The 27,188-nt window shown below is 37.3% G+C and overlaps 1 protein-coding gene across 6 annotated transcripts in view; it reads right to left on the reverse strand.

Moving 5' to 3' along the window:
- The window catches only part of OSBPL6 (oxysterol binding protein like 6), a 75,268-nt gene that overhangs the window by 40,673 nt on the left and 7,407 nt on the right, over nucleotides 1–27,188 (reverse strand). For all 6 annotated transcript variants that reach the window (XM_062640732.1, XM_062640729.1, XM_062640731.1 and 3 more), the window contains exon 2: nucleotides 12,572–12,809. In XM_062640732.1, the coding sequence (XP_062496716.1) occupies nucleotides 12,572–12,673 (102 nt within the window). In that variant the 5' untranslated portion in view covers nucleotides 12,674–12,809. The remainder of the gene's footprint in view (nucleotides 1–12,571; nucleotides 12,810–27,188) is intronic.

A 27,188-nucleotide genomic window follows, 5' to 3' on the forward strand; every position in this document is an offset into this window, starting at 1 on the left:
GGGCTTGCTAGGAAGCATTCATGGAACACAGTAATCTCAAACCAGCATAGCTGGGTTTACATATGACAAAACCATAAAATTTTGTATCTTCAGCGCATGGTACAAAAGTGAAATACATGATGTCACAACTAGTTCTGAAAAAAAATGCTATTCTTGAAAGATACCTAAAAATGTCTCCCCATTTCCTGAAATGTTTCACTCATATTTTGCAAAAGAATAAGCATTTCTTGCTACAGGAGAAAATAACCACATTTTGCCTGCTTGGATCCGCATTTTGTTCTCTGGTGAAATTTTGCTACATTTCATATTACTATTTGGTAAGAATTCTACTACAACATATTATTAGTATCTCTTTAGCATGAAATAGAACTATTTCATTTCCGGAACATTTAGCACAATGTCAAACTTGCAATTGAAATTATCCTCTGAGAAGGGTAACATTTCGCAATTGAAAACAACAAATTTTGTTCACCATATAGCTTCTTTACATTCGTTGCAAAAGAGATTACACAGGTACAAGTGACAGCAGAAACAATATGGGAATAGAAAAATACATGCTAACAGCAGAGTAAATATTGTTGTTTATACAGATAACTTAAGTACAGAAGGATCATAAACAAAACGATGAAAATAAACACAGCTATTCATATAAATGTGTATATAACACAGACCACATCTTGCTGCAGAACAACACAGAGGCCTTCATCGTTCTTTCTCAGTTTGCAACTGTGAATGAGATCAGAAAAACAGGGGTATTTCTTTGTTGTCGGTGGAGATTAATAAGCATCCTTGCCACTATGCAACAATAATCAGTATTTATTTTCAGTTTTAATTTAATTTTACAGTGACGGATGTAGAAAAGCAGCAGTATTACCTGCCACAGTCCTCAGGGCCAACCAGAAAAGCTTTGTCACCTGTGCTTTGAAATCTTCTGTTTTATCAAAGAAAGACCAGTCTTATAACTTAGCCCAATGTCTATAAATAGTCACCTGAGAAAAACATTTGTATTTATGTAACACAAGTTCCTATAGTACATGTCAAATAATTTTATATGCTTGCTTCAACTGAGCTCACTAATAATGAACTAAGATAAGGTTTTCTCACTGAATAGATGACATGCTATTTATGTACACAGTATCACGTTTAAACAATATACAAGAAAACCTAAATCTGATCCTTCAAGGAAGATTGAAATGCTGCTTCATTAGCATAATCAGGGCGATTCCCAACTTTCTTGCCAGTTTTGTCTGGCAGGCAGGAATCCCTCCATCTTGAGATGGAGCAATGCCCAACACAGATGTTCTGAAGGTCCCATATGTAGCAGCCGGTGCAGTTTGTTGTTACATAACTGCAATTTCATTTTTTACAATATTTAGAGTGGAGTAACCCAACAGCCCTTGGCTTGCCAGATTTCCAGTGACATTTTCAATCGCATGGCTTTAACACAGTGGGGTTTTGTGCTTTTTTGGGTTTGTTTTTTTTTTTAATCAGCCCTCAGCTCCACTTCAGTTGAGAAACACATTATTAGCTAACAGCACTTCAATGAATGCTGGCTTACTCAATTATTTGTTTGGAAATAAGAAAATGAACACTTTTAAAATAAAATTGCTCCTTCAAGAAGTGTTGTCTGCAAATGTCTGCTTTTCAATTCTTTTCTGACCACTACTGCACTGACAAAAAAAGGTCTTAAATTTGTGAGATCTCTAGCATAGTATAAAAAGACATTAACTGATGCAAAATGTTTTCCATTAATGCATGTTATTTTTCTATGAAATTATAGCTAGAAATCACACAATTATTAGACATTTTGAGAAGCAGCTATTTTTAATAATGCAGGAGTTTAGTTAGCATCACAGGAACAAAAATTATTTAGATCTTGAAGTTATTATTGAGGGATTTTGTTTTGTTTTAACAAGGAAAACTAGCGTTGGTAAAAGAATCAGTTAAAAAGAAGCTAATGAGAAGAAAAGGAAGAAAGAGGCAGATCAATACAGCTTCTGAGTTTTGTTTATAAATGAACAGAAAAATGAGCAATCCACTAATCTAGGCCTATCAATTAACTGGTACTCTCACTCCTCTTATCCCAAGAATACAAGCAGACAAACCAACCTCTGCATTGCTCCATTCCAGACTTCTCTAATGTCACATAGGATCACCTGTCAGTTATAGCTCGCTTGTCCTGGAGAAAAACACCAGCACCATCAAATTCTGTGTGCTCTTGGACATTAATTCAGTAAGATTACAAGTTTAACTGAAATTGCTCTGTAAATCCATTGCTAAATCTTACTCCTAATTACAATCATTCCTTCAGCTTTGAGATTATTCACAACATATATTGTGTATGTTGAGCACACATTTGCTCCAAAAATGCCCCTAACAAGCCTACACACAAGGAACACAAATGCTGCTTCTGCCCTGCATTTTGTTCAAGTTGTTTCCCAAAGACATGTGAGGGAAAAGGATGCTGACGGAGAGAATAATAATATTATGATGTTTCATACTCTTATCTTCTCTAGAGGTCAAGAATAGAAAACATATGTTATGGTATCTTTCTACATACCTTGCCAACTTTGTTTCTCAGTGACGAGTTCAATGACCCATTCACCTCATCCACCATAACAACTACTAACGCATGGAGTATCTGCTCTCCATCAGGCCAGAGGCGGAAGACCCTAACTTTTCTTAACTGAATCTGATTTCCCACTAAAAGAAGAGACATTCAACTGCTTTCAAAGGGAAGGTAAGGAAAAAAAAAGAGATATTGGGCAAGCAGAGATAAGAAATCCAGTGAAGGACAAGTCTGGCACTCATGCCTCCCCTTTCTGCTTTGCTGCTTAATTGCTTAATGGAATGAGTTATATTTAAAGCAATGAGTTCTCTCTAATTTGTAATTTATAATTTATTCATGTTCAAGAAAATGACAAAATGGTGAGGAATTTATCACTCACATAGGACACAGGCTCTAGCCCAGAAACGTGCACAACGTGCGGCTAACAATTAATGAAAAAGATTTGGTGGGTCATTTTGTTTGTTCACAGCATTTCCGCAGTCTTCAACACCCATAACTATAGGGCCTAGACATACACTGTAATTCAAAATGGAGCATTTCGCTCTGTTTTTTTTGTGGTTTGGTTTGTTGTTGTTTGTTGTTGTTTGTTTTTTTTTGGGGGGGGGTTGTCAGTCCAAAGGACAAACTGGTGCATCTTTTATTATCTGCTATTCACTGGCATTCTTTTTACATCCTAGGTACCCTTTCACAGACCTGTGCTGTTACTAGAATTCCATTTAGTATGAAGTGCAATGCTTAACTACTTCCTCTCAACTAAAAACATAGTATTCTCCAGTTATCTGAAATATAGCAGCAGTAATAAGTTAGACACAGATTTGACTGCAGACATACCAGGTTTTACCACTTCTTAAACAAAGCTGTGATATATGCTGAGTTAATATGAAATACTATTTGCAAAGGGAATAACCTTGAAACTTGCTTTTATATTAGGCTGCTTCTCAGTCAGCTCTGGTTTTCCTTCTGTCAATGTTGGAATAAAGACAGAATTTTGAGTATCGTGATAGAAAGGTGAGTACAAAGCAAAACAGCCATGTCTCCATCAGTGTATCTCTCCTTTTTTTTCTTCTAGCACTTTTTGGTTTTAATTTGCATAAAGCAACCATGGTCCTATTCTCACCCTCAGTTATCTCCTACTGACACTGCTCTATAGCTGTTTTCAACAATCTCAGCTATCAACCAACAAAGGAACTCAACCATATATTATGAATAGCACACGTAAGATTTTTTTTATTCTTGTAGCACATACTCATCTTGTACAGAAATGTGCTTAAGATTAACATCATCTCTTTGTAACCTTTTTACTGAAAGGCAAGTATATCTAAGCAGCCCCTCTGTAGCATATTAATAACAGACAGGTATATATGACTCTACTTCATTCCTGGGACATGCAAAATAAACACTTCCTGTGTTACAGAAATGTCAAGGCTCTGTTAGCTCTATGTCAGCTTTGTATTGCACGTAGCATTTCACATCAATGCTTTAGACTCAGGAAGCAAAGAAGCCTTTGCATTTCAAGATTGGGGTTTTTTGACAAACTCTGAAGAGAAATAAGCTCTTGCTCCTATGAAGAGCTTGGAGGGAAGTATTAGCATAAATTGATAAAGAAGAAAACAGCTGTCTTGTAACAGCAATCTTCTTTTTCCTGGAGCAATGGTTTGGAACAACTACCAAGTCACGGCCTAAGTCTTTAATAACGATCTTCTCCTTTCAACTTCAGATTAACACACTTATCTCAAAATAGAGCAAACAGATATATTGACGTCTGACAGAGAATTCAAATGTTTACTAATGATACAAATCTTTTTTTTATAACTACTGAATAACCATAGTTAAAAGGATTGATGTTTCAACTCAGTAGTCCCAGGCTAATAATGAGTAATTACATTAGTGCTGATATAGTAAAAAAAAAAGGGGGGGGGGGGGAATGAAATTACATAAAGAAAACATTCCTTGATATGTAGATTTTTAAATTAATGAAATCATTCTAGAAATTTTGAATGGCCTTCCTCAGAAATATATGCAGTCTTCACTTTCATAGTCCAGAAAGCTGGACACTCACCCATAAAAGTGGGGACATTCAAAAGAAGAAAGCCCTTTCTTTACATCCTTTTGTAAGTTACCTACTTAGACTTTCTCAATATCCTTTAAACTTTAACATATGAAGCACAGAAATACAGGAGCTAGGATAAAAGGAGTTTGAAAAATTTTTGATGAGAATTTTTTCTTTTACATTAAATTTTATTCTACTGAGGGGGTGGGGGAGCAGAAGTTTGGATGTTACTAATGCACACATGTATTCTGCCCAATACATTTGTATGCCCTGAATGTGGATAATCCCAATCATGCATGAGTGTCTTGAAAACAGAAGCCCTCACATCACACCTGCCATCACCCTCCCTCTTGTTTTCACTATTGTCCTTTCACTGAGGAAATGAAAATAAAATCATGCTTCTCTTTCTTCTCCCCCATTTGTTTCCAGAAATCCTAAATGGCACTTCAGAAGAGCTGCACCCCTTCCCTCTGAACTCATGTGTGCATACACATTCCTCACTGACCCCATTTTGGGGGGTTAGAAAAATGAGTTCATGTTAAGATAGTATCAACTAATGTTTGTGGACACTTGAATTGTATGAATATTCATTTTTTTAAACATGCACACAAGCTGACCTTTTAGTTTATATTCCCAAGGAAAGTGAGACATGCTTACATAGGAATGGATGTCCATGCATGATAGAGGGAAAAAAAAATGAGACAAGAGGAATGTAAGAGGGGCCATGCTCTGAAAACACCACTTTAAATTATCTGTCATAATTTGCATAGGTAATTAAGGTTTTATGTGAGTAATTTACTGAGGTTTGTAATAGGAGATAGCTACATAGGCTATTTCTACTCAAACTGACACAATATAAAAAAATAAATCTCTTTTCATTGCAGATATTTGAACTCCATGCAATGTGTAAAGCACTCATAGAGATAAATCAGCAATGTTTATGAAGCTCAGAGAACATGTACGCATGACTCTGTGGGATAGCTTGGCATGCACACTATCACTGACAAGAACCGAACCAAGTCTCTTGCAAGCCATATTTTTCCTCACAGGTCTTTCAGGCATTGTGCTGGCTTGCCTCATAGACCAGGCTATCTGTCTCTTCTTGACTGCTCCAGCCCATTTTATTCCTTCAAGTGCTTTAAAGCAAAGTCTTTCTTAGAAAGAGGCAGTATCTCCCTCTATTAATCTCTGTTCTTGTACTCTGGGGGATCTTATCTCTGAACCACTATAGATATTATGAAGGGAGGGGCATTCGTGATCCAAATATCTAGTAACTGGAGAGAGCACATCCACTGCACATGCACACAGATGTAGTTCTTCTGGTTGGCATGTATCCACCATGAAAATTCTAGGCAGAAATACAGGCACAAGGTGAGGGACATCTGCTGCGTGCCTGCAGGCTGGCTTCACAATATACAGACAATGAGCCCGATGCATCCAGTCTGAACTGGGCTCCTGTGCATGTGTTGCTGCCAATGTATGCCAGTAGCCCTGCCCCCTAGGATTCCCAGTGCTGGAGCAGGAACGTCTCACGCTTAAATGCACTCATCAGCTTGGCTGCTTGGGATGTGGGGGGGGCTGCCTCACCCCTGGGGTCAATCTGCGCCAGCTCCCTCCAAGTCTCACTTACACAGGGTCCTCCTACCCAGTCCCCAGACAAATCTGTAGCACAGAGAGCTTCACTTTGAAAGCCTACCTTCTTCTGAAGGTCTGATTGTGTCACATGTAGATATTCACTGTTATCCATATGAGTGATGAAAAAGGAGTCTAGCAGACCTGAGATTTATGATTTAAGACAAGTGCAGTGGCATTCAGCTTAATGTAACATTCACGTAAGTGTTCCATGGCTTCATAAATTACATTGTTTCAGAAATTTTTTCAGATACCTAAGTGAGACCTACTACCTCCTGAACCTAAGGAACATTTTCAAACTTTATTAAAAGACTCAGAAAAAAATTTGTTGTAAAGTAGCAGCAGCTAACCAAAGTGAAAAATAATTGCATGCTTTTGTTAACAATTTTGCCACTTCATTCTTTGGCTCCCTCAGAATATTTGCTTGCTCCAACGAGTTGCTGCTTTTGAAGTACTTATTTAACACTTCCTGCTCTAATGCTGCTTCAACTGTATTATGTAAAGAGAGTTAATTAGGAAAGAGAGCAAAAGAGAATTACATCACTATAATAACAGTACTTGGCATTTAGTAGCATCTTCAGTTTGAAGTTTGACTTCATTTTGAAGTTTGAATTCTCACAAACTACTGAGAAGTAAAAGTGCTCTTAAAAGTCTATGTTTTGCTACAGTGGAAAGATGCTCCATGTTCTCAGGTCCGAACAATATCTACTACGCAACTGTTCATCCTTGCCAGCTTTTAAAGTCACAGAGAGACAGGAACAAGTGAAATTTTCAAACCACCAAGAACTTTTTCCTAATGTCACATCAGGCTGACAGCAGTGAGTGAGCATATAGGCTCCTATTCAATTTAAGAATAAAGAAGCGATATAAATGCACTCAGACTTCTCTTCTACATGGGATATATTAACATTATATTGTATTGCAATCTTGTAAAGGCAACAATATCTGAGACACACTGGACACTAAAAATTCCACTTGATTATTATTGTCATTGTTTATGAAGATAAAATCTATAATGAAGCCACAAAACCATCCTTGATATTGCATCACTGATTGTAGCTCATCATAAAATAAGAGAAAGTTGAATTTGAGGTATCTCAACATATTAAAACCAAAAAATATACACTACACGAACATGAACAATCCCTCCTATCCTTTCACAAACTCTCACACATCCAATCATTCTCAGTCTCCCAGAAAAAGTATCAAAAATGCTAAATGAACTAGGACAATGAAAAGAGAGAGACTCTTCCAAAGGACTTTAATTTCCAGCAGGCAAGATAAGATAGATCTGTGTATATGATGGACCTTACCCTGCCAACCTAGCTTACCAAAGGAAAAGCACTAGTGGCTGAAATCCCACAGCTGCTGCCATCACAGCTGCTCCTGCCATGATTCTTATCATTACCACTGCTCTGCGACTTCCCACTGAGCTGCCAGGAAAGGTTTAGCAGCAATACAAGCTAAAGCAATAGCAACAGCAGGTCTCATTTTAAGCCCCAGCATTTTGCATTTAGTAGCTTCACCCTCTAATACTGGAATACTTTTATATGGGACAGAAAAAGTGACTCTGCTATTGCTTAGAATAACCACACAAAAAGATCTTCTTAAACACTAAGCAGTTAAAATAACAGATTAGTCACACTGGGGGGGGGGGGCTGACTATAAAAAAAAAAAATCCCAAACAAACAAAACAAAATATAAACAAACAAACAAAAAACCAAACCAAACAACCCTCTCCCTTTGCTTTCCTTGTTCTTACTCTCTTCTTAATTTCTCAACCAGTTGTTGTTCTCCCTGCAAACTACTCCTTGCTTCTTAGTTTTGTGTCTACAACCTCACAAAGACCTAGGCCCAACCAGTTCTCTCTCCTCTACTCATTTCTTTCACCTACTCATTTCCTGAACAAGAGTCCCACTCTCTAAAACAAGCACCTTTTGCTTTCTACACTGCTCAGCTGAGCACTCCACTTCTGGCACTTCTTCCTTCTTCCTCCTGCACCACCCACTTGCTGCGGCATGCAGATTGCCCATGTGAACTCTGCTTCACAGAAGCTGATGGTCCCTGCAGTACATCTAGGAAAAATTCGCAGATCACTATCTCCTGGGAAAAACTTGATGGTGGTTTTCTTAGCTAAGAAAAGCCTTCATAATTCTGCTTTTACTCTTTTTAATGTTAGCTGGAAGCATGAAACTCTAGAATTAGTATAGAACCCATGATATTTCCCAATTATGTATATCCCTTCTCATTATGCTTTATCAGTATTTGATGAAAGAGAAAACAGACAAGTCACCTCTCTTTTTCTGCTCTCAGTCTGTTTCACCTAATTAGCACTTTATGCTAGAAAATGCCTTTTATTATGTGCTTAATACAGTGTATAGCACTGTGAGACCTAGATTTCTACTGCATCCCTATATCCAAATAATGATTATTAGTCCTTTTTTTCAAGTACCTTACATTTCACCCCCAGATTCACCTACTGCAGTACCTTTTTATAGTCTTCAAGTTACTCTATAAGCTAAGATTTGGTTAAGGTTGCTCTAGACAAATGATTCAAATCTTCCATCACCATAAAAGCCTTTATATCTACAAAATAGTGATACCCACCTTGGAAAATACTGTTTTCAGGAGACTACTTTGACAATTAAAATATGGTGGTTATTAAAAGCTAACTACGGATTTTCCAGCACAGACCTCTTAACAAGACCAGAGCCTTGATTTTGGAATCATTCTCTGCTCCTGAATTTCAAGGCCAGGCAAGCATCTTCAGTGCAAACAGCACCTTCTTCACCCCTTGAGTATTAGGCAATACTGCTCTTACAGAAAAAAAAAAACAAACCAACAAACAAACCAAACAAAGAACAAACCTCACCACATTGAAATATGAAAAGCAGATGATTGCTGCCTCTTTCTTTCCTTCAAAGCCCCTATCTTTCACACTTTATGTATGGCAGAAAGGCAATAGTCATTTGAAATATGAAAGCTTCCTTGGAGAAAGGTGACCACACAAGGCTATATGCAATAGGAGTAAAAGCTTTTCTCCTTTTGTGTTTGCTGGGTGCAAAACAAACCCAGGCTTTGTTGAAACAGCAATCCAACAGAGAGGCAAAGAGGTAATAGCTGATCATCTCTCCCTCATAAGGACTAAAAAGGAAATTGAGACATTAGAAGATAAATCTTTGCATTTAAAATAGCAGACATTACTAAATCTACTTCACATCATGTATCAGCTAGCCTTTGGATAGATGGTGATCAGAAAAGTCAAAATCTCTCCTTTGTTCAACAGTTTCATTATTGTTACTCTCCTTCTGCATCACTCTCTCTGTTTAACACCCTGGGGTCAGGCCCCAATTTAGCAAACTGCACAGTGTTAACCCTATAATGTATCTACTTCTTTCTGCCTTCTCAGCACAATATTACTACCCATGCACTGCAGAGAACATATAATGTACTACAGTCTGCAGTATGACTTGCATACTTGGTCAATAAATAAAATACAGAATATTTATAAAGAACTTGCACCCATCAAGCTGAATACACAACATATGATTTTATCATATTCAGCTGTACTTTCTAAAAACAGAGTTAGTCTTCCTCTTTTTTCTTGTGCAACAGCATATGACTAGGTTTTCATCTCCCCTGAAATGCTTAAAGGCCCCCCCCCAAAACTCTGAACCCATTTTTTTGGTGATTGCTGGCTCCAGTAATCTGCTCATTTATCAATTACTTAGTCACGGATCCTGAAAATTGGCAATGTCAAAGCTTTTGCTGACTGCTAATTCTCCTAGGTGATATATATTGCACAAATAAGAACGCTACATTAAAATGCTGGCATTACATACAGCACAACATTTTCCACTCTCCCTGAAATGATTTATCATAGTCACGTTCACAATCATTCAGCCTCCTTCACCATAATTTATTGGGAAGCTGTTCCATAATTGCTGGTATGACTTTGCCAAGAATTATATGATGAGAAGATTTCAGTCATTAACTATCTAGAAATAACAAGTATTATCCTCACATATGACAATGAAAGCTACATTGACACTTAATCCACTCACATCACTTTCCATATCAATACATATTACCCCTTCTGGAAGGGCGCTGTGTTTGGAGGAAAGCCTATGAAAACAAAAACATGTACAAATAATTCCACAGGCAAGGAAACAAATTAGATATACAGTTGTTACAGTAGATGGTACAATGAAGCTGACTGATTCATTGTATCTAAATGCACAGAGGAAACATTCATACATTTATTTCCCTGGATATAGTACTATTGCACCTCATGCTGTGTTGCATGCTGCAGCTCTTTTTCACTGCAGAAGAAATTGCCCATCCATTCATTCTCTTGGATATTTCTCTACCTTTAACACTGAAAGCACTAAGGCAAAAAAATTAATGCCTAGCAGTTGCCTTTCCAGTCCACATTTACATACTTAAATATACTTGCTAAGCATCATCAAGCATTATTGGATTCAAGAGAGCTCTGGATGCATCACACCATCAACCTCTTCAGCATTATTTTAAAACCATGCTTCACGTTTCAGTGACCAAATATGGACTTAAAGTTAAGCATCCATTTCATTATGATGACAGGTATACCTTGCTATACCCTGTTGCTATGGTAACAGATATAGTAGCCATAAGATTTATGTTAAAATGTATTCCCAAAAGGTAATTTTTTTTCATTCTCACTTGCATGATCATACCAAACTACCTAATTACAAAGAGAACTCGGTGAATATGCTCGTAGCTGACATCAGCAGGTCCTACAAGTCTTGCATTCACCTTCTTTGGGTGTGAATGTAGGAGATAAACTATACAGATGCTTTAATCAAAAGATGTAAGAATTCTTGCTTCCAGATGAAACTAATGACAATTTAAGAGGAGATCATATGCTAACCAGGACTTAACTGACTACAGCTATCCCAAATCCTGTACAATATGAAATGGAAAATATTTACTACCTGTGAGAACATCATTTTTGGATTCGCTGAAAAGCAATGGAAACAATTAAGAAAATTCCAGACACATTTCCTGCCTGTTACTGAACACATATTAGAATTCTTCTCCTGGTTTAACATACCTTATGGTGAGATTATTTACATTCAAAGCTATTAACATTTCAGTTTACATCAAAATTCTCAGTTTTCAAAATTTTCATAAGTCAGGCAAAGGAAAAAACTACTTTAGCAGCAGGCGAGAACAGTCTCACAGCTGGCATACAAGTAGTTGGGGAAAATGTTCTTAAACTACAGCTATTCAAGTAAATGCATACCACAGCAAACATTTAAGATCTCTTCCTGGTCAAGCTGAAAGAAAGCCAGTATTGCATTAACGAAAATATCTTCACAATATTTAAATTATAAAAATTGTTATATTCTTACATTTTGTATATTTCTTTTTTAAGCATGATCATGTCAAACCAACTCAGAAGATGATTTAGTGTTCAAGGTTTCCATGAATAAAAATTCTAAAGTATGTTTTTATTCTAAAAAAACTTCCAGCATCAGCCTTTGTATTTGGTTGCCTAGAGAGGTGGTGGATGTGCCATCCCCAGAGACATTTAAGGCCAGGCTGGATGTGGTTCTGGGCAACCTGATCCAGTTGAAAATATCTCCACTCATGGCAGGGTGGTTAGACTAGATAACCTTTGAAGGTCCCTTCCAATCCAAACTATATTATGATTCTGTGATTTGCAAATATACAGGTGACAAACTATCTGAAGTCTAATGGGCAGCTCTGATATTTTCTGAAGTGCTCCCACTGATGCTGGGGTCATACTGTACACCCAGCCCTCAAACAACCACAAGAAAGTCGAACACAACTGGACTAGTACTATGATGTGGCACAATTAGTGTGAATTTGTTGTAAATCAAATATTTAAAATTTTAAGTGCTTCCATAAAGGATAAACAATATGATATTTATATTGAATTAAAATATCACCTTGTAAAAAGATAATACATCTCTGTAGTCAGATTTACAGAAAGAGATAGAGGACAAAACAATCTGAAGCAATTGTAGGTTCATGCTGCCAAAGAACTCACATCCCAAAAGACCTCAGACCACGTTTCCTATTTGTCCACGATTCCTGCTCCAGCCCTACACACAGTGCACATGTTGCTTCTGAATCTTTTCCAAAACACTTTAGAAAGTGGGGAAAAAAATTAGAAAATCAACACTTCTTGGCTATAGTGATATTATTCAGTGCTATAACCAAGCGAGTTTAGAGCTAGCAAGAGCTAATGACCACATTAAAGGAATAAATGAATCATTTCACCCAAACTACAAACATGCAGATCTTTCCCTTACCTGCCTCCTGTCCCTCTGAGATGATGATGAAGAGGAGGCACTTCGATGTGATGGAGTGGATGTTTTGTGAGCTGGAGATAAACTCTTCTCCTCTGAACTCATCTTTGCAGCAAACTTGTACTAATGATCTTGTGCTCTTATCACTCATGTACAAAAAGGCAAGGGACAGTCTTCTGCATCCTTCTGTTTCACAGTTTATGGACAGCCCAAAAGGAATTCAATCTCAGCTGAACTGCACCTTAATAAAGAAAAATGTGAGAGAAAGAGTGAAAGAATACACCTGTGCTCCAAAGTAGCTCTGCAGCAATCTGTTGACAGCCACTATTTAATCCAACAGAATTCCCATTTTTTATGTCCCTCCCTAACAACGACACAGTACAAACACATTGTTCTGCATTCTCACAGAACATTAAAGCGGTATTACATTATTCCAAACTACCCTACAGAAAGGCTTAAGGAATTGACACCAATTCTCAGGCAAAGTTTACAAACCTTTGATCATTACTGCATCTTGCATAGTATCATAACATTATCAAGTAACTCCTTAGGACTTCCCATTAAACACAAATACCCCTGAATGCCCCATTATATCAGCACTTCGTCAAAATCCTGCAGTTAGATTAAGGATTCTGAAAGTTGTTTATTAAAATCTGGTCCATCTTTCAAAGTCAGTGGCCTCACTGAAGGGGGTGGACAACTCAAGTTTCACTCCCCTGCAGCCCATGAAGGAGATGGATAGTCCTGAAGGAACTGCAGCCTACACTGTGCAGATTTTTCCCTGAAGGACTGCAGCCCTTGAGGAACGCATGTCAGAGCAGGCGAAAAGTGCAAGGAGGTAGGAGTGGAAAGGAAAAACTGCTATGTACCAACCACAAACACCACCACACACCCCACCATGCCACTTGGGGCAGGGGAAGACTAGAGATGTCAGGAATGAAGAAGTGAAGGTGAATCTGCGAAAAATGGGAAGGAGGTGTTGTCATTTTAATGTCTTTCATTTCTCATTACCTAAATCTATTTTAATTGGCAATAAATTAATTTTTCCTGAATTTTGTCTGCAACAGTAACTGATAAGCAGTCTCTTTGTCTTTATCTAGACCCATAAGCTTTCTCATCCTATTTTTTCCCCACATGCCACTGATGTGGGAGGGGTGAGTGGCTGGGTGGGCATTTGGCCCTGGCTGGCTAACCCAAGGCAGCTACAGGGGCCTGTTTTACTACTACTGTTTACTCAGCCACTGCTACATGTATTACCTCTTTGCAAGTATTAAATGCTTTCTCTCACTTACTTCTGTCCACCCAAACCTTTAATCCATCCAAGAACAGAAAAAATAGATACTTAGGGCAGCACCAAGGATATTTTTGTCAATAAATAATCAAACATTAACTGTCAAACACTACAAAAATGTTGCAAGTACATTATGACAGTTAAGGAATGGAGTTACAGTTCCCAATGTTTAACAGATTACTTTTATCATGCTTCAGCTGATAGATACTGTGTCTGATCTCCCATTAACCTTGGATAAAATCATTTCATGAATGATGTAGTCTGCTTGAAGCTAACATCTATCTTCCTCATCACCCTCTCTTTAATTTTGAAATAGTGTCCTTCCACATATATTTTGATGACAGCACGCCAAGCATAGCTAGCTTTAGCTGTGTGGAGACAGGTGCTGTCCTGCACCATGTTAAATGAGATCAGGACAAAAATACATTAACACTCCAACCTAACTGCAGGCTCAAAAAATTATGACATATTGAAAATAGAGCTCTAGCTTCTCCAGTCACAACACACCCATACAAGAATATCATCCTGAACCCACAAACTCACACTGAGTCAGCTAAATAATTAATTACATTGTGCCTTGCGGCCACCAGCTTTCAAATACTGCACCCTGACAAACAGTCTTCTTCTGGAGCTGAGACCTGTGATGACTTGTAAGTGAGAGACACCTTTTCTGCTCATTGTACTATGGAAAGTGGAATGATTCCACTTCATTAGTTACCAGCACTTTTCCAAGTATGAATATCACCATCTTACGGATGAGCTTCCACCTCTATCAAAGAGTCTCCCAAAGATATACTGATCCCACATAATATCCACAGAGCCCACATAGCAGCCCACTGGTATGACTAGAAGGACATGGCTGTTCCACAAGCAAAAGCTGCCCACATCACCTGAACACCTTGACAAATTATCTTTTCTTCTTAGGATTAGAAGTTCCTGCTAGAAGAAACCTAAAAAGATCGGTTGTGCTACATTAAGCAGAGTTTGAAGGAAAAAAGAAACAAGATGAACAGCACATTTGTTTCAGAACTTCAGAGAGAAAACAAAATGAAGTTGCACCCTGAGAGAGGCTTTTCTTCTATCCTAGCATACCAGCAACTGCTGAGCTATTTTAACAGTATTTTCATATTCTACAAATGCATCCGGTAAATTGCAGCTGAAGAGATGTACCAACAGTGATAACCTAAGGTCTATGCAACTTTCTTATAAATCAGAAATCAAATTACAAAATTTAGAACACAAAAACTACAATCCCTCCTCAAAAAGCTGTGCAAAACAGTTGAGTTATTTAATAGTTAAACTGACAAATTTTCAGTCACTTTCAGCTCTGAGGTCACTGAAAATTTTTTAGCAGAGCAGCCTTCGGGCAAATGAAAATCAAAGCCCTTTTAAAACATCTGATCTTCACTCAGCTAGCTTATCTGAAAAGAATATATTTAGTATTGGCACAGGACAGTGATCTGCCTCTTCAAATGTGTTTTTAAGGCTTCTGCAAAGCATAGGTACTGTTGAAAGAAGCAAACACAGTGCTAGCAGATGGTACACAAGAAAAGCAGTTCTGTCAATAGTTGCCAGGTATGGGTCTGTGAAGTATGGGCTTTTTGTTTTGAGAGGTATTTAAAAAAAAAAAAAAAAAAAGAAAAATTAAAAAATTGTGGTTTACGTCTAAGTCAAACTCCCGTGGTGGTTCTGTGGTGCTCCCCAAGCATTAAGAGCTGACCCTAACCAACAACTTGCTCAAAATTTATCAATAGCAGTCTTCCAAAAAGGATACATAAAATTAAACTGCCCCCCCCCCCCATACTACAAGAAGCAAACATTTTTCCTTGCTCTATTTAACAGCAACAATAAATTCAATGCAAAATTGCTATTACTTATACATAGAAATTTCTGATAAAGAAACAGTTCAGGGTTAAAAGTCAAAACCAGGCAAGTGGGATATTTGTAAAAACAAGCACTATCAGCACAATAAAAAGTACTAATGCAAACTAGCAAGAGCTAGCATTGAGCTTATTGTTCTTGCACACTGAATTTGGATTCTGTTTCTCTGTATTGCTAAGAGCTTATCTTCCAATTTTCGCTTAAAATTTAGGTAATACATCTTTTTTAGACCATGTTATAAGGAATAAATTCAGACAAATTGATGTGAAGAGCCACCAGTCTCTTGTAAGTAAACAATAACAAATCTAATTTTTTGGCCAACAAATTCAATTTACCAAAACAAAACCAGTGCTTTTGAGACTTTTCACAGACTTTTTCCATCAGTCACTGGCAATTTTGCTACTGACTTCAATGGGAAGAGAAGCAAGCCACATACCATAGTAGAATATTTCTAGAAAATAATACAAAATCTAAAAAAACAAACTCAAAAACGATGATGTTGGGTTTGGGGTGGCTGGTCAACTTTTTTCACTGGTATCTCAACTATTTTGGATTTAAAACATGACTTGTAATTCAGTAATCATAAAAATTATTTACTTGGTCTTCAGTACATTCTCTTCTAAGTTCTTTATTTATTTTTTATGTAACGCATATAGAAAGGTAAAAAGTTCTGCCCAAATTCAAGGAAAGAGCAAGTCCTGCAAGCAGACCATGCAGCAAGGTCCCTGATGCATAAGGAAAAAAACATGTGCCATGATTGTAACATACTCCAGATGAGGCAAAACATCTCAAAATATCTGTATCTAATCCATTTCATAAAGGAATACAAAATTACTGTACAGAAACTAAATATGAAATTACTTAAGAAATACACCAAAGATTCTTCACTGAGTAGGTAAGAAATCGTTTATTCTTTATTAAATATCTGGTATTGATTTCTTATTTTATAATAAGAAAAAATAAGAGAGAGAGGTGGAAACCTAGGGACTCCCCAGCCCCCATTCTTTCACTGTTTCAGTCTCAGAGTTTAACATATTTTACTGCACAATTATTTTTCCCTCTTTTATTCTCAGTTTGTTAGCGTTGTGGTTTGGGTTTTTTCCCCCAGTTTCTCAAATCAAGTATTAGATAGGTCTTAAAAACAAAGCCATTCTTCATTTTCTTTCAATCCACAAGGGGATTCACTGGAAAAAAATGATGGTTTCTACCATATGAAAAAAAATTATTTAAGATGCATCAAAATAAATGACCAATCAACCCAGTACCAAGACATAACATGATTATTTTTTATATTGATGCCACACTGACTAGTTTTGAAAGACAAAAAAGCACTGACAGCTACTTTTACTTACTGATTTTTCATCACCTTCTATCCCAGGTTACAATAATACATTTGATTCAGCATCTCTTAAAAGTATTCCCCGGGAATTCTGTGGACTGGACTTTTCAATAGCATAAAAATACTGAAGTGTCCTCGGTTCAGCTGTAACAGTTATTTTTCTCCTTCCTAATAGCTGGTGCAGTGCTATGTTTTGGCTTTAGTCTGGGAACAATGTTGATAACACACCAATGTTTTAGTTAAGTAGCACTTACCCTGATCAAGGACTTTTCAGTCTCTCATGTTCTGCCAGTGAGGAGGGGCACAAGAAACTGCGAGGAAGCAGAGACAGGACACCCGACCCAAAGTAGCCAAAGGGGTATGCCATACCACAGTATGTCATGCAGGGTATATAAACGGGGGGTAGCCACCTGGAAGGCTGAGACCACTGCTTGGGTCAGGCTTGGTATCTGTCAGTGGGTGGTGAGCAATATTATTGTGCATCACTTGTGCTTGTTGGTTGTTTTTTTGTTCCATTCCCCTTCTAGTTTTATATTCTCTCCCCTTGTTATTTCCCTTAGTAGTAGTAGTTTTATACTTTAGTTATTGGACTGTTCTTATCTCAACCCACAGGGTTTACATTCTTTTGATTCTCCTCCCCATCCTGCCCAGAGAAGTGGGGGAAGTACGGAAGGGAAGGGAAAGGCTGAGTGAACAGCTGTGTGGTGCTGAGTTACCAGCCGCGCTTAAACCACAAGAAGAAGACACTGAATGTCCATATAAAAAATAATTCACACATAGTAATTGCACAGATAGTAATTCATTGCACAGATAGTAATTTTTAAAAATTTCAAAATTTAGGGGGTTTGTGTTACCAGCTAGAATAAAAAAAAAAAAAAAAAAAGGGAAAGAAAGAAGGGAAAGGAATGGAATGGAGAAAGACTATTTTTATTGAAAAGAATAAAAAAGGTAGAAGGTTTAAAATGTCCAAGTGAGATACACACATAATTAAATGAGACAATACACCAGGGAGCAAAGAGCACAAAGCCTTGGGAAACACAGGATGTATAAACTGCATAAAATAAATGGGTGACACAGGAGAGAAGCAGCATCTGGAAAATAATATTAGCAATATCAGAGGTATGGCTATTGCAGCTACCCCACTTTATGAGCCTCCCCATACGGCAAGTCCACTGACACTGTTTAGGGAATATCTGTCCTCTCCCAAAATCTGAAGATGTTCCACCAAGCCTGGCCAACTGCGGCAGCTACAGTGTGGTTTGTAAAAAAGCTATTAGTAGAAATGACGAAAACCTACAAATATGACTTGCGTAAGTCCAGACTTATAAATAAACCTGCATGTCATATAACAGATAAATGGAAGTTCTCAATGGGTAATTCGAAATGAAGTCTGGATTCAAAAAACAGAATTCTGTGATAAACATTATGTTGTTTCTCACTGATTGACTCTTTTCTGCAAGAATGCTCAGAACGCTTTATAGACTGTATAATAACTTGTGCAGGACTGGAGTAATTTGAGAAGACAATTTAGGGTGCAGAACTGAGTCTCTAGACATAAATGAACCAAAAATATGTGACTGTCACTGGCATTACTTCAAGCAAAACATCTTCACAGTGATCTATCAATATGGGGCTGTTTTTCATTTAGGAGGGAAAAGGTTTTCTGTGATGCTCTGCAGCTCTGTAACACAGCCATTCAATATTTGAGCAGTGAGTGGAGGCTAATCTTTGTTCTCATATCACGAGGAACATATAACTGCCTGTTCCCCTTTTACTGCTGACCTTCCATGGAGGAAAATCATAACCATGAGTTTGTTACAGTACATGAATATTGCAAACACAAGAATATAATGGAAATAAAAATCTCAGTGCAGCAGCAATACTGTGGTGATTTAATAGACCACTTACATGAAATAAGCAATTTGTCTTTTTTTTTTTAATAAACAAGTGAACCAATCCTTTTACAGACACTATTGCAGAATCAAGTCACCTCATTTTACCAAAACATCAATTTGTTAGGAAAAGGCTTTAATCAATTCATTTTAAGATATATTTGCAGGTTCTGTCAGAAATAATAAAGGGTCAACTCCGGATTCAGGAAAATTATCGATTACATTTCACATGTTCACAATAGAGAAAAAAAATTGAGCAATCTTTTATCTTTTGATTCAAAATCAGTAATTCTCACCAGAAAAATCCATTTTCAACACTTTTCTAGCACAGTTTTAATAGCACAATTGCTCTAGTAATAACTTTCAAGGCTAATATTTAGAATAGTCATCAAAAATCACATGTCCCAGACCTCTGACCAGTAAATTTTAAATCCTAGATAGATATCAAAACAATAATGTTGATCTAAGGGGACCAGTGAAGATTTTCAGGTCCAATATTTATAAGTAAGAATAAATGAGGTGCTACAGGAAAACCAGGGAATCTTACTAGCACTGGTAAATGCTGGAAGAGAATAGAATTGATATGACTGTTACCACTGCTCCTTTGAAATATTTTAAAAGCTGCATATTCAGTGTTTGGATCACAAATGTACATGTCTAATTGCAGGCATTCACAACCACATTGGCATATACAAATTCTCAATCTGATACTACATACAGCAATTCGTACACTGTCTAAATACTGCCATAATACACTCTTTATCCTGCATTCAGGAGGATTTAAACCTGGCTGTAGGTAGGAAATGTCAAGTTCAGCATTAAGCCTGAAGAGGAGCTCTGATACAGACCAAACTGCTGCACTTGGCCAGAGTAATTTGCAATTTCCATGTTTATAGAATAATCTGGGTTGGAAAAGACCTTTAAACACCATGCAATACTACAGGCTTGGGGAAGAGTGGTTGGAAAGCTGCCTGTCAGAAAAGGACCTGGGGTTGGTCAACAGCCAGCTGAGTACGAACCAGCAGTGTGCCCAGGCAGACAAGAAGACCAACAGCATCCTGGCTTGTATCAGAAACAATGTGACCAGCAGGGCCACAGAACTAATAATCCTGCTATATTCAGCACCTGGAATCCTGTGTTCAGTTCTGGGCCCCTCACTACAACAGAGATACTGAGGTGCTGGAGTGGGTCCAGAAAAGGGCAACACAGCTGGCAAAGAGTCTATAGAACAAGTCCTATGAGGAGTGGCTGGGGGAACTGAGGCTGTTTAGCCTGGAGGAGACTGAGGAGCGATCTTGTTGCTCCCTACAACTGCCTGAAAGAAGGTCTGTCTCCCAAGTAACAAGCAATAGGATGAGAGAAAACAGCCTGGAGTTGTGCCAGGGGAAGTTTAGATGGGATATTAGGAAGATTTCTTCACTGAAAGGTTTATCAAGCATTGAAAGAGGCTGCCCAGGGAAGTGGTTGAGCACTTTAAATACCTCTCTGGAGGTATTTAAAGGCACATAGATGTAGCACTTAGGGATGTGGCTTTGTGATGGATTTGGCAGTGTCAATGGTGGGACTTGATCTTAAAGGTCTTTTCCAACCTAAATGATTCTATGATTGTGCAAATTGCGCTGACCAGATGCAGCAGTGATGATGACCCACCCAAGATCATGGAGTCAACCACCAGCCTCTGCTGCAGGGGGATCAGGGCATGCGTTCAGCCTCCCTCCTACAACCACTCTGTTGCTGGGCTTCAGCAAAACGCTGAGACATAGTGTTCGCTTACAAGGCTTAATGCCTGGTCAGGTGTGGGCACTCAGCTCCTCCACCTCACTGATTACTTTATTTGCTAATTTTGCTAGATGCGTATGACTAGATGTACATTGCAGCAATGAAACCATTAATCTCAACTGATAAAGAAATCCTAATGCCTTGCTATTTTATGTCTTATTTCATATTATGGTAGACAAAAGCAGTACTTATTCATTTTACACATGCATTTTCCAGTAAATTCTTTAAAGATTAGATAATTAATTGGCTAAGACACAATGTTTATGTCAATGAAAGCAAAGTCTAAACCTGCATCACTATTCTTAATTAGGCTCCCACTTCTTGACTGATATTCAACAATACTGCAAAAGTAACGGGAAAAAAAAACCAACATATTTCATATAGGTCATGTATCACAGCCCTACATTTGACAACCTCCCATAACAAGCGTTTGCTGGAAGAATTATCAAAGAAATGAAAATGTCATTTTCCAAAACAGCAACTAACTTTATTAAATGCAGCGTTATTCTAAAGTCCTTAAGCTTTGCTTTCACAGTTGTTTGTTGGTGTATTGGTTTGGTTTGTTTTTTTTCGGGGGGGGGGGACGGGGGGACGGGGGGACAGATGAGGAATAGAATAGGGGATCTTACGGGCTTTTTGTTTTTATGAAGATCTACTTCCGTACATAGTTTCTGTAACTTTAGCAGTATATTCCACAGGAAACTGCTGTGTCAGCAAATATCACTGAGACACTCTAATTTTCATGTAGTCCTTAACAGAACATAATGTCCCCAACACTTTACACATTGTATTATTTCTTTAACACTAAGGTGCTTTTCTGAGTGGCTAGTCCAAGAATGTATCAATAATATAAAAAGTAAAAATAATATTTAAAAAATCACTTGTGTGGCAGATATCTCCTTAAAATACACAGTTGTGACAGACTTCATCAAATAGATGAATGAGGTCAAAGAACAGTTAATCACATTCAGACAAGAAGAGCTCAGTACAACATCTGCCTTTCCTATTTTCTGCTTGCCTACATGATTAGGCAGAGCTTTCCACCCTTCCAGAAGCCCCAAAGCATACATGATAATTAGGGGAGTCCCAGTATGTCCAAACCTCCAGTTTAGATGATAATTTCAAAATAAACCCTCAACTCATTTGCAGTCTCTGAGGATTGTTTCAATAGCTGAAGCTACCCTAGGATTTTCATTAGGATGTCTTTGTTGTTCTGTGCTCCTCAGGCTACCACAGTAACAAATACTATTGATTTGCATGGCATGGAAATTTTTTGCATACTACAAAAGCTGCATACTAACCTGTGTTGTATGCATTTCTAACAGACTGCTGTGAGCAGAAGGTTAAGCATGTATACGTATTTACAAATATGTAAAAAGAAATACGCAATATATACCAGTTAAAAATTAAGCAGGAAAAAATAACATTAGCATTATTTATCATCCTTTCTAGACTAACATAATTCTAGTACACCTTTAAAAAAATAAATAATTAAAAAAAAAAAAACAATAAATATTATTCCATCCCTTCACCCCTTTTTAAAGCTGAAAACATTGCTGGGGATCTTTGTTTCCATCTACAATTTTTTTTTAAATCATATTTTTTAACTCTTGAGAAAAAAAAAAAGCCATAAGAAGATTGAAAATGCTTTAAAGAATAAAAATATTTTTATGTATCCTGCTTTGTTCTTTTTTGTGGGAAAACCCCTCACAATATTCAACAAGCTCTTAAAAAAAAAAAAAAGCTTCTTTTTTTTTTTTCCCCCTCCTTATTTCCAACTTGGACAAAGGAAAAGCCTAAAGACTTTTAGATTGCTTCTTAATTAGTCTCCACTGGGCAGTGATTTTAAGGAAAGAAAATAATTTCCCTTATAAAAGGACTACAAAATATTTTCAGAAAAATGGTACTAATCTTCCAGAGCACAGAAGCCTAGAAGACTCTTGCGGCCCTTGAAATCCATGTCTGGCTGTTTTTTATCACCCTTCTTTTATTAAGGCATGTCTTGTTTCTCTGCATATTCCACTTCCACTACCACAAAAACATTATATTTTGCTACATGTTTCAAACTGCCTGGTTTATTGATTTTGAATTCTGAGAGACATTATCATCAAATGTTTGTAGGGAGGGTCCCATCAAAAAAAAAATAAATAAATAAATAGATCAGTGCTGTTTTAATATAAATACAATGTATTTATGGGTACAAATACAAGAGTGCATGCGATGGATTTTGCTCAGGTACACGGAGAGGGGAGGGGGAGACAAAACTGATGAATTAATCAGAGCTTCCGCTGGTCCTATTTTTGGGGTGCTAAATAGATAGTTACATCCAGGAACAAAAAACAGGATGGAATTTTATTCTTGGAAGCAATTAGCTTGACAAACAGTAAGTGTCATAGTGGATCAAAGCTGCACAGGATAATATAGTTAATGGCTTATATATAATCTGGGAAATATCAAGAAGGAATAGGGAGGCTGTATTACCTCTGTGACTGCTATTAAATCACTGTGTCCAGTTCTGCTGCCAACATTTCAAAGACATTCACAAATGGGTTCAAGAGAGAACCATGAGCATGACAACAAGACTAAAAAACATCACTACTAATAAAAGATTTATAGAGGTCAATCTATTTAGTTTGTCAAAGAGAAGATTGTCACTGAATGACAACCTATTGCCCGCTACATGGGGGGGGGGGAGGAAGGAATTTATTATTAGAATTCTTCTCAAAGGTGTAACAAAATCTAACAGGACAAAAAGAAAAAATAAATATATGCAGGTTAGAAATAAGGCACTGATAATTGAACACTGATAAAATATACTTACAGTGCATTATTACCCGGGATCACAGTGCGTGTTTGTAGGGGCACGAGAAGACATTTTCAAATTAAGACTGGAATTTTTATTTTTTTCATACATATTCAAAAGCTCAGACATCACTGATGACTTGGAAGCAGGAATCTATTCACTCCAGTCTAATAGCCTATTTTACGGTAACAGCTCAGGCTAGATCATTATGAAGCCTCTCCCTTCCCACAATAGAAACCAACCAACCAAAAAAAAAACCAACAAATCAACCCAGAAAAAAGAGGGAAAAGTTAAAATTCTTTTTTCCTAATCGTGATCTTCAATGCACCCCATTAATCTCTCCTCTTAAGGTTCTCCAATTTTATCTTCATACATCACTAGACATCTATTAAGTCTTATCTTTTGTATGGAACAACTTTCAATGTTCTTCCAGTCTAGAGAAATATATATTCTGATCACTGCTAATATCTGGTTTTTCTTACTGCTCTAAATGAATCTGACATATATGTTTAATACATAAGTTTCCATGGAAGAACAGGAGCACATCATATAGTCATTATTTTTTTCTCATTACTACCCAAATTTCTTCACACATCACTAAGTGATGGATTCATTAGAAAGATAGAAAAGAAAAATAGACTATTACTGGTAGTAATGGTACTGGTAGTACCAAAAATGTCTTGAGCACTTCATAAGAACATTAGGAATCAAAGGCATAGCTGAAAAGACCATGAGATGGAATAATCACTTTTGAAATTCCTTCAAATTCTGAGATACATTGACAGGAATAAAATTGAGCACAAGAATGGGAGAGTTTCTCAAAAGTAGTTTCCTAACAGAGGAAATCAGTGACAAAAACAAAACGGCCAAAAAAAAAAAAAAAATCTCTTCTCTCTTAATGCACACCTGGTTACCTCTAGACTCAATTCCATGAGGGCAATGCATACTATTTTCTAACATCACACTAAACACTAAGTCCTGCACACGGATACTCTTGGTTCTTCCTATTTTTGAAATACTAATGAATCAACATTCAGCTGCATTGACAAAAAAAACACAGTGCAAAAACACTCAAAAGTAACATTCATTTGCCATAGAAAGAACTCTCAGTTTCTAAAACTACAAATCATTTCAGCTGAAATTACACTACATTAAATTTCCTCTGCTTGTGCACAAAACATGATCTAATACAAGAACAGAAATGCCTTCAAGCACTTTGCAGAGAAAAAATACCAGAGTAGTCCTAGAATATTCTCATCATTGAAAAGCCATATGTTCTCCATCCATCATTGATTTCCAAAACATATTACAGACAGAAAACAACTCCTAATATGTATTGATTTTTATACATAAACAGATTAAACCAGAAGAGATCACTGTGATCATCTAACATAGAAAGGACCAAGGGAATTTTCCAGCTTAGCTCCTGTTTGAAATAAATCATGTAAATCATCCAACACCAATGCAAAGCATCCAGCGGTGTGAAGTGACCACAAATTCTAGAAAGTTCTTGCAAAAATTAATTTTCCACCATGTAGATGAGGCCCGCAGTGATATGGTTTAGTGGTGGACTTGGAAGGCCTGGGGTAATGGTTGGACTCGATGATCCTAATGGTCTTTTTCAAACTACCTGATTCTATGATTCTGTGATTAAGACTGTGCATGCTATTTCTCTTTTAAATGCATCTAAACTTAAATCTTAGTCAAGTGCCCTTGTTAAACCTTTACCTACCACATGGAAGAGCATTCTTCTAATGCAAAATTTGCTGGGGCACAAATAACTGCATTTAGCATTCATTCAAGACTTTAGGCATCTAATGTCAGTTTTCACAGCTTTCTTAAAGATTTTTGTAAGTTTGATAAAGTTTAGGGAAGAATTTGAATAATTACATAACTGTCAAATATTTTCTAGTCAGATGCACAGAAAGGTCTGTATTTAGGTAATAAAGAAGAGGGGTAAAAGGCTGCTGCAACAGAATCATAAGGTATCTTCCCTAGTTCCCTCAGCAATGCACTTGTTTATACTTCTAGACTCCAGCATGCTGCTTAATCACATTGCACACAGTAGGAGATATGACGTGCTTCAATGGTATAGTGGTAGAGGTATGCTTGAGCAATTAATTATTCCAGTAGCAGGTGAATTTCAGTGGCTTATATAACCCACACTGCATTCTTCCACTGGGTTTATGCAAAACTGGTGTAAGCTTTGCATGGCACTAGTTCCCAAAAGATATGCTCCTTCCAAGGCTATGTCAGATTCACAAATTAAAATGAAAAACCTGAGGGATGAATGAGAGATCAAATTATATATATATTTAAAAAAAAAAGTACAAAAGTCTTTGGTCACAATTAACAGTTGTATATCTGTAACTTAGCAATTCAGTAAACATGCCAGCTGGCAAGCAGCACTCTCCACGATTTCTTTGTGCGCTGAGAAACAACCACCCTTCCCTTCCTAACATGAAACACTGCTATTCTCTTTGAACATAATATACAGAAATTCTGTTTACACTTCCCCATAATTAGGGGCAGGACACTTACGTTTAGTATCTTTTGGTGTCTTATAGAAAATATCAAGGTTAGTAACACCCAACTGAGAATCCTGTTTCATCTAGAAGTGACTAGCCTTTTAACACTTTAATGAGTGATGATCATTATTGTGTGATTAGCACCACTTGCAAGACATGAGATTAGTTTTCTCTACTTGACACACAATAAACCACGTGTACACAATGTATTCCAGCAAAGAGTAAGACTGAGAGATTCAGATGGAGCTATGCAATCTGGAAATAGGATGTATCGAGCTCAATCAACTGAAAAATGTGTTAATTTTACACAGGCCAGAGGAGGACTGTACTGTGCTAGTAAACAACATTCACACCTACCAAACTCACTAGGTGCTTGCTAGCTATTTGATCCTTAATAATATCTCCATCCTCCAAGTGCCTATGAATAACCTGTGATAACCACCTGAGAAGACTAGTAGGGATAACAGAGCAACAGAAACACAAATCCCTAACATGCCACTGTATCTTAAATTTTTACTACAAATTCATCTTTCCCTACTGTTTGTGATCTTGCATCACCTCAGCTTCCCACAATTACTCTGTCCCCTGCAGAGCTATCCCTGTCGAAGCTAAACCTCTCTGCCCCCACTGTTACATTTTTCATTCCTCCTCTCCCTCACCCTGCAAGCACAAAGTTCACGCTACCTCCCTACAGACCAAGTTGCTCCATTATATTTCATGACTCTGCCAATTCCCCTTTTCCCCTTCCTTTGTTCATGCTCCTTTCATAAACAGCACACAATCATGATCCTTTGAATACATCTTCCCTTCTGTCACCCAAGTTCTATATGTGCCCCACTTTGTTATACAGCACAGCCTAGGCGGCCAGCTCACAGCAACAAATTATTTAAGAACTATTTAAAACATATTCCGTATTTGCAAAAAACTGGACTTTATGGGAGAAGCCCATATAACTGGTTGCAAATTCCAGTTATAAGAAAAAAATAAAAGAAGAGAACCTACAATTAGAATTGAAAGATCTGAACATCTGCACCTGCCACTTGGCAATATATAGGCCTTTCTCTCTCTAGGGCTGAGATACGAGAAAGTTTTTCTTCAGCTTGATCT

The sequence above is a fragment of the Pezoporus occidentalis genome, unplaced genomic scaffold, assembly GCF_034315485.1.
Source record: "Pezoporus occidentalis ecotype Australia unplaced genomic scaffold, CSIRO_AGI_Poc_V1 ctg66, whole genome shotgun sequence".
NCBI lineage: Eukaryota > Metazoa > Chordata > Aves > Psittaciformes > Psittacidae > Pezoporus > Pezoporus occidentalis.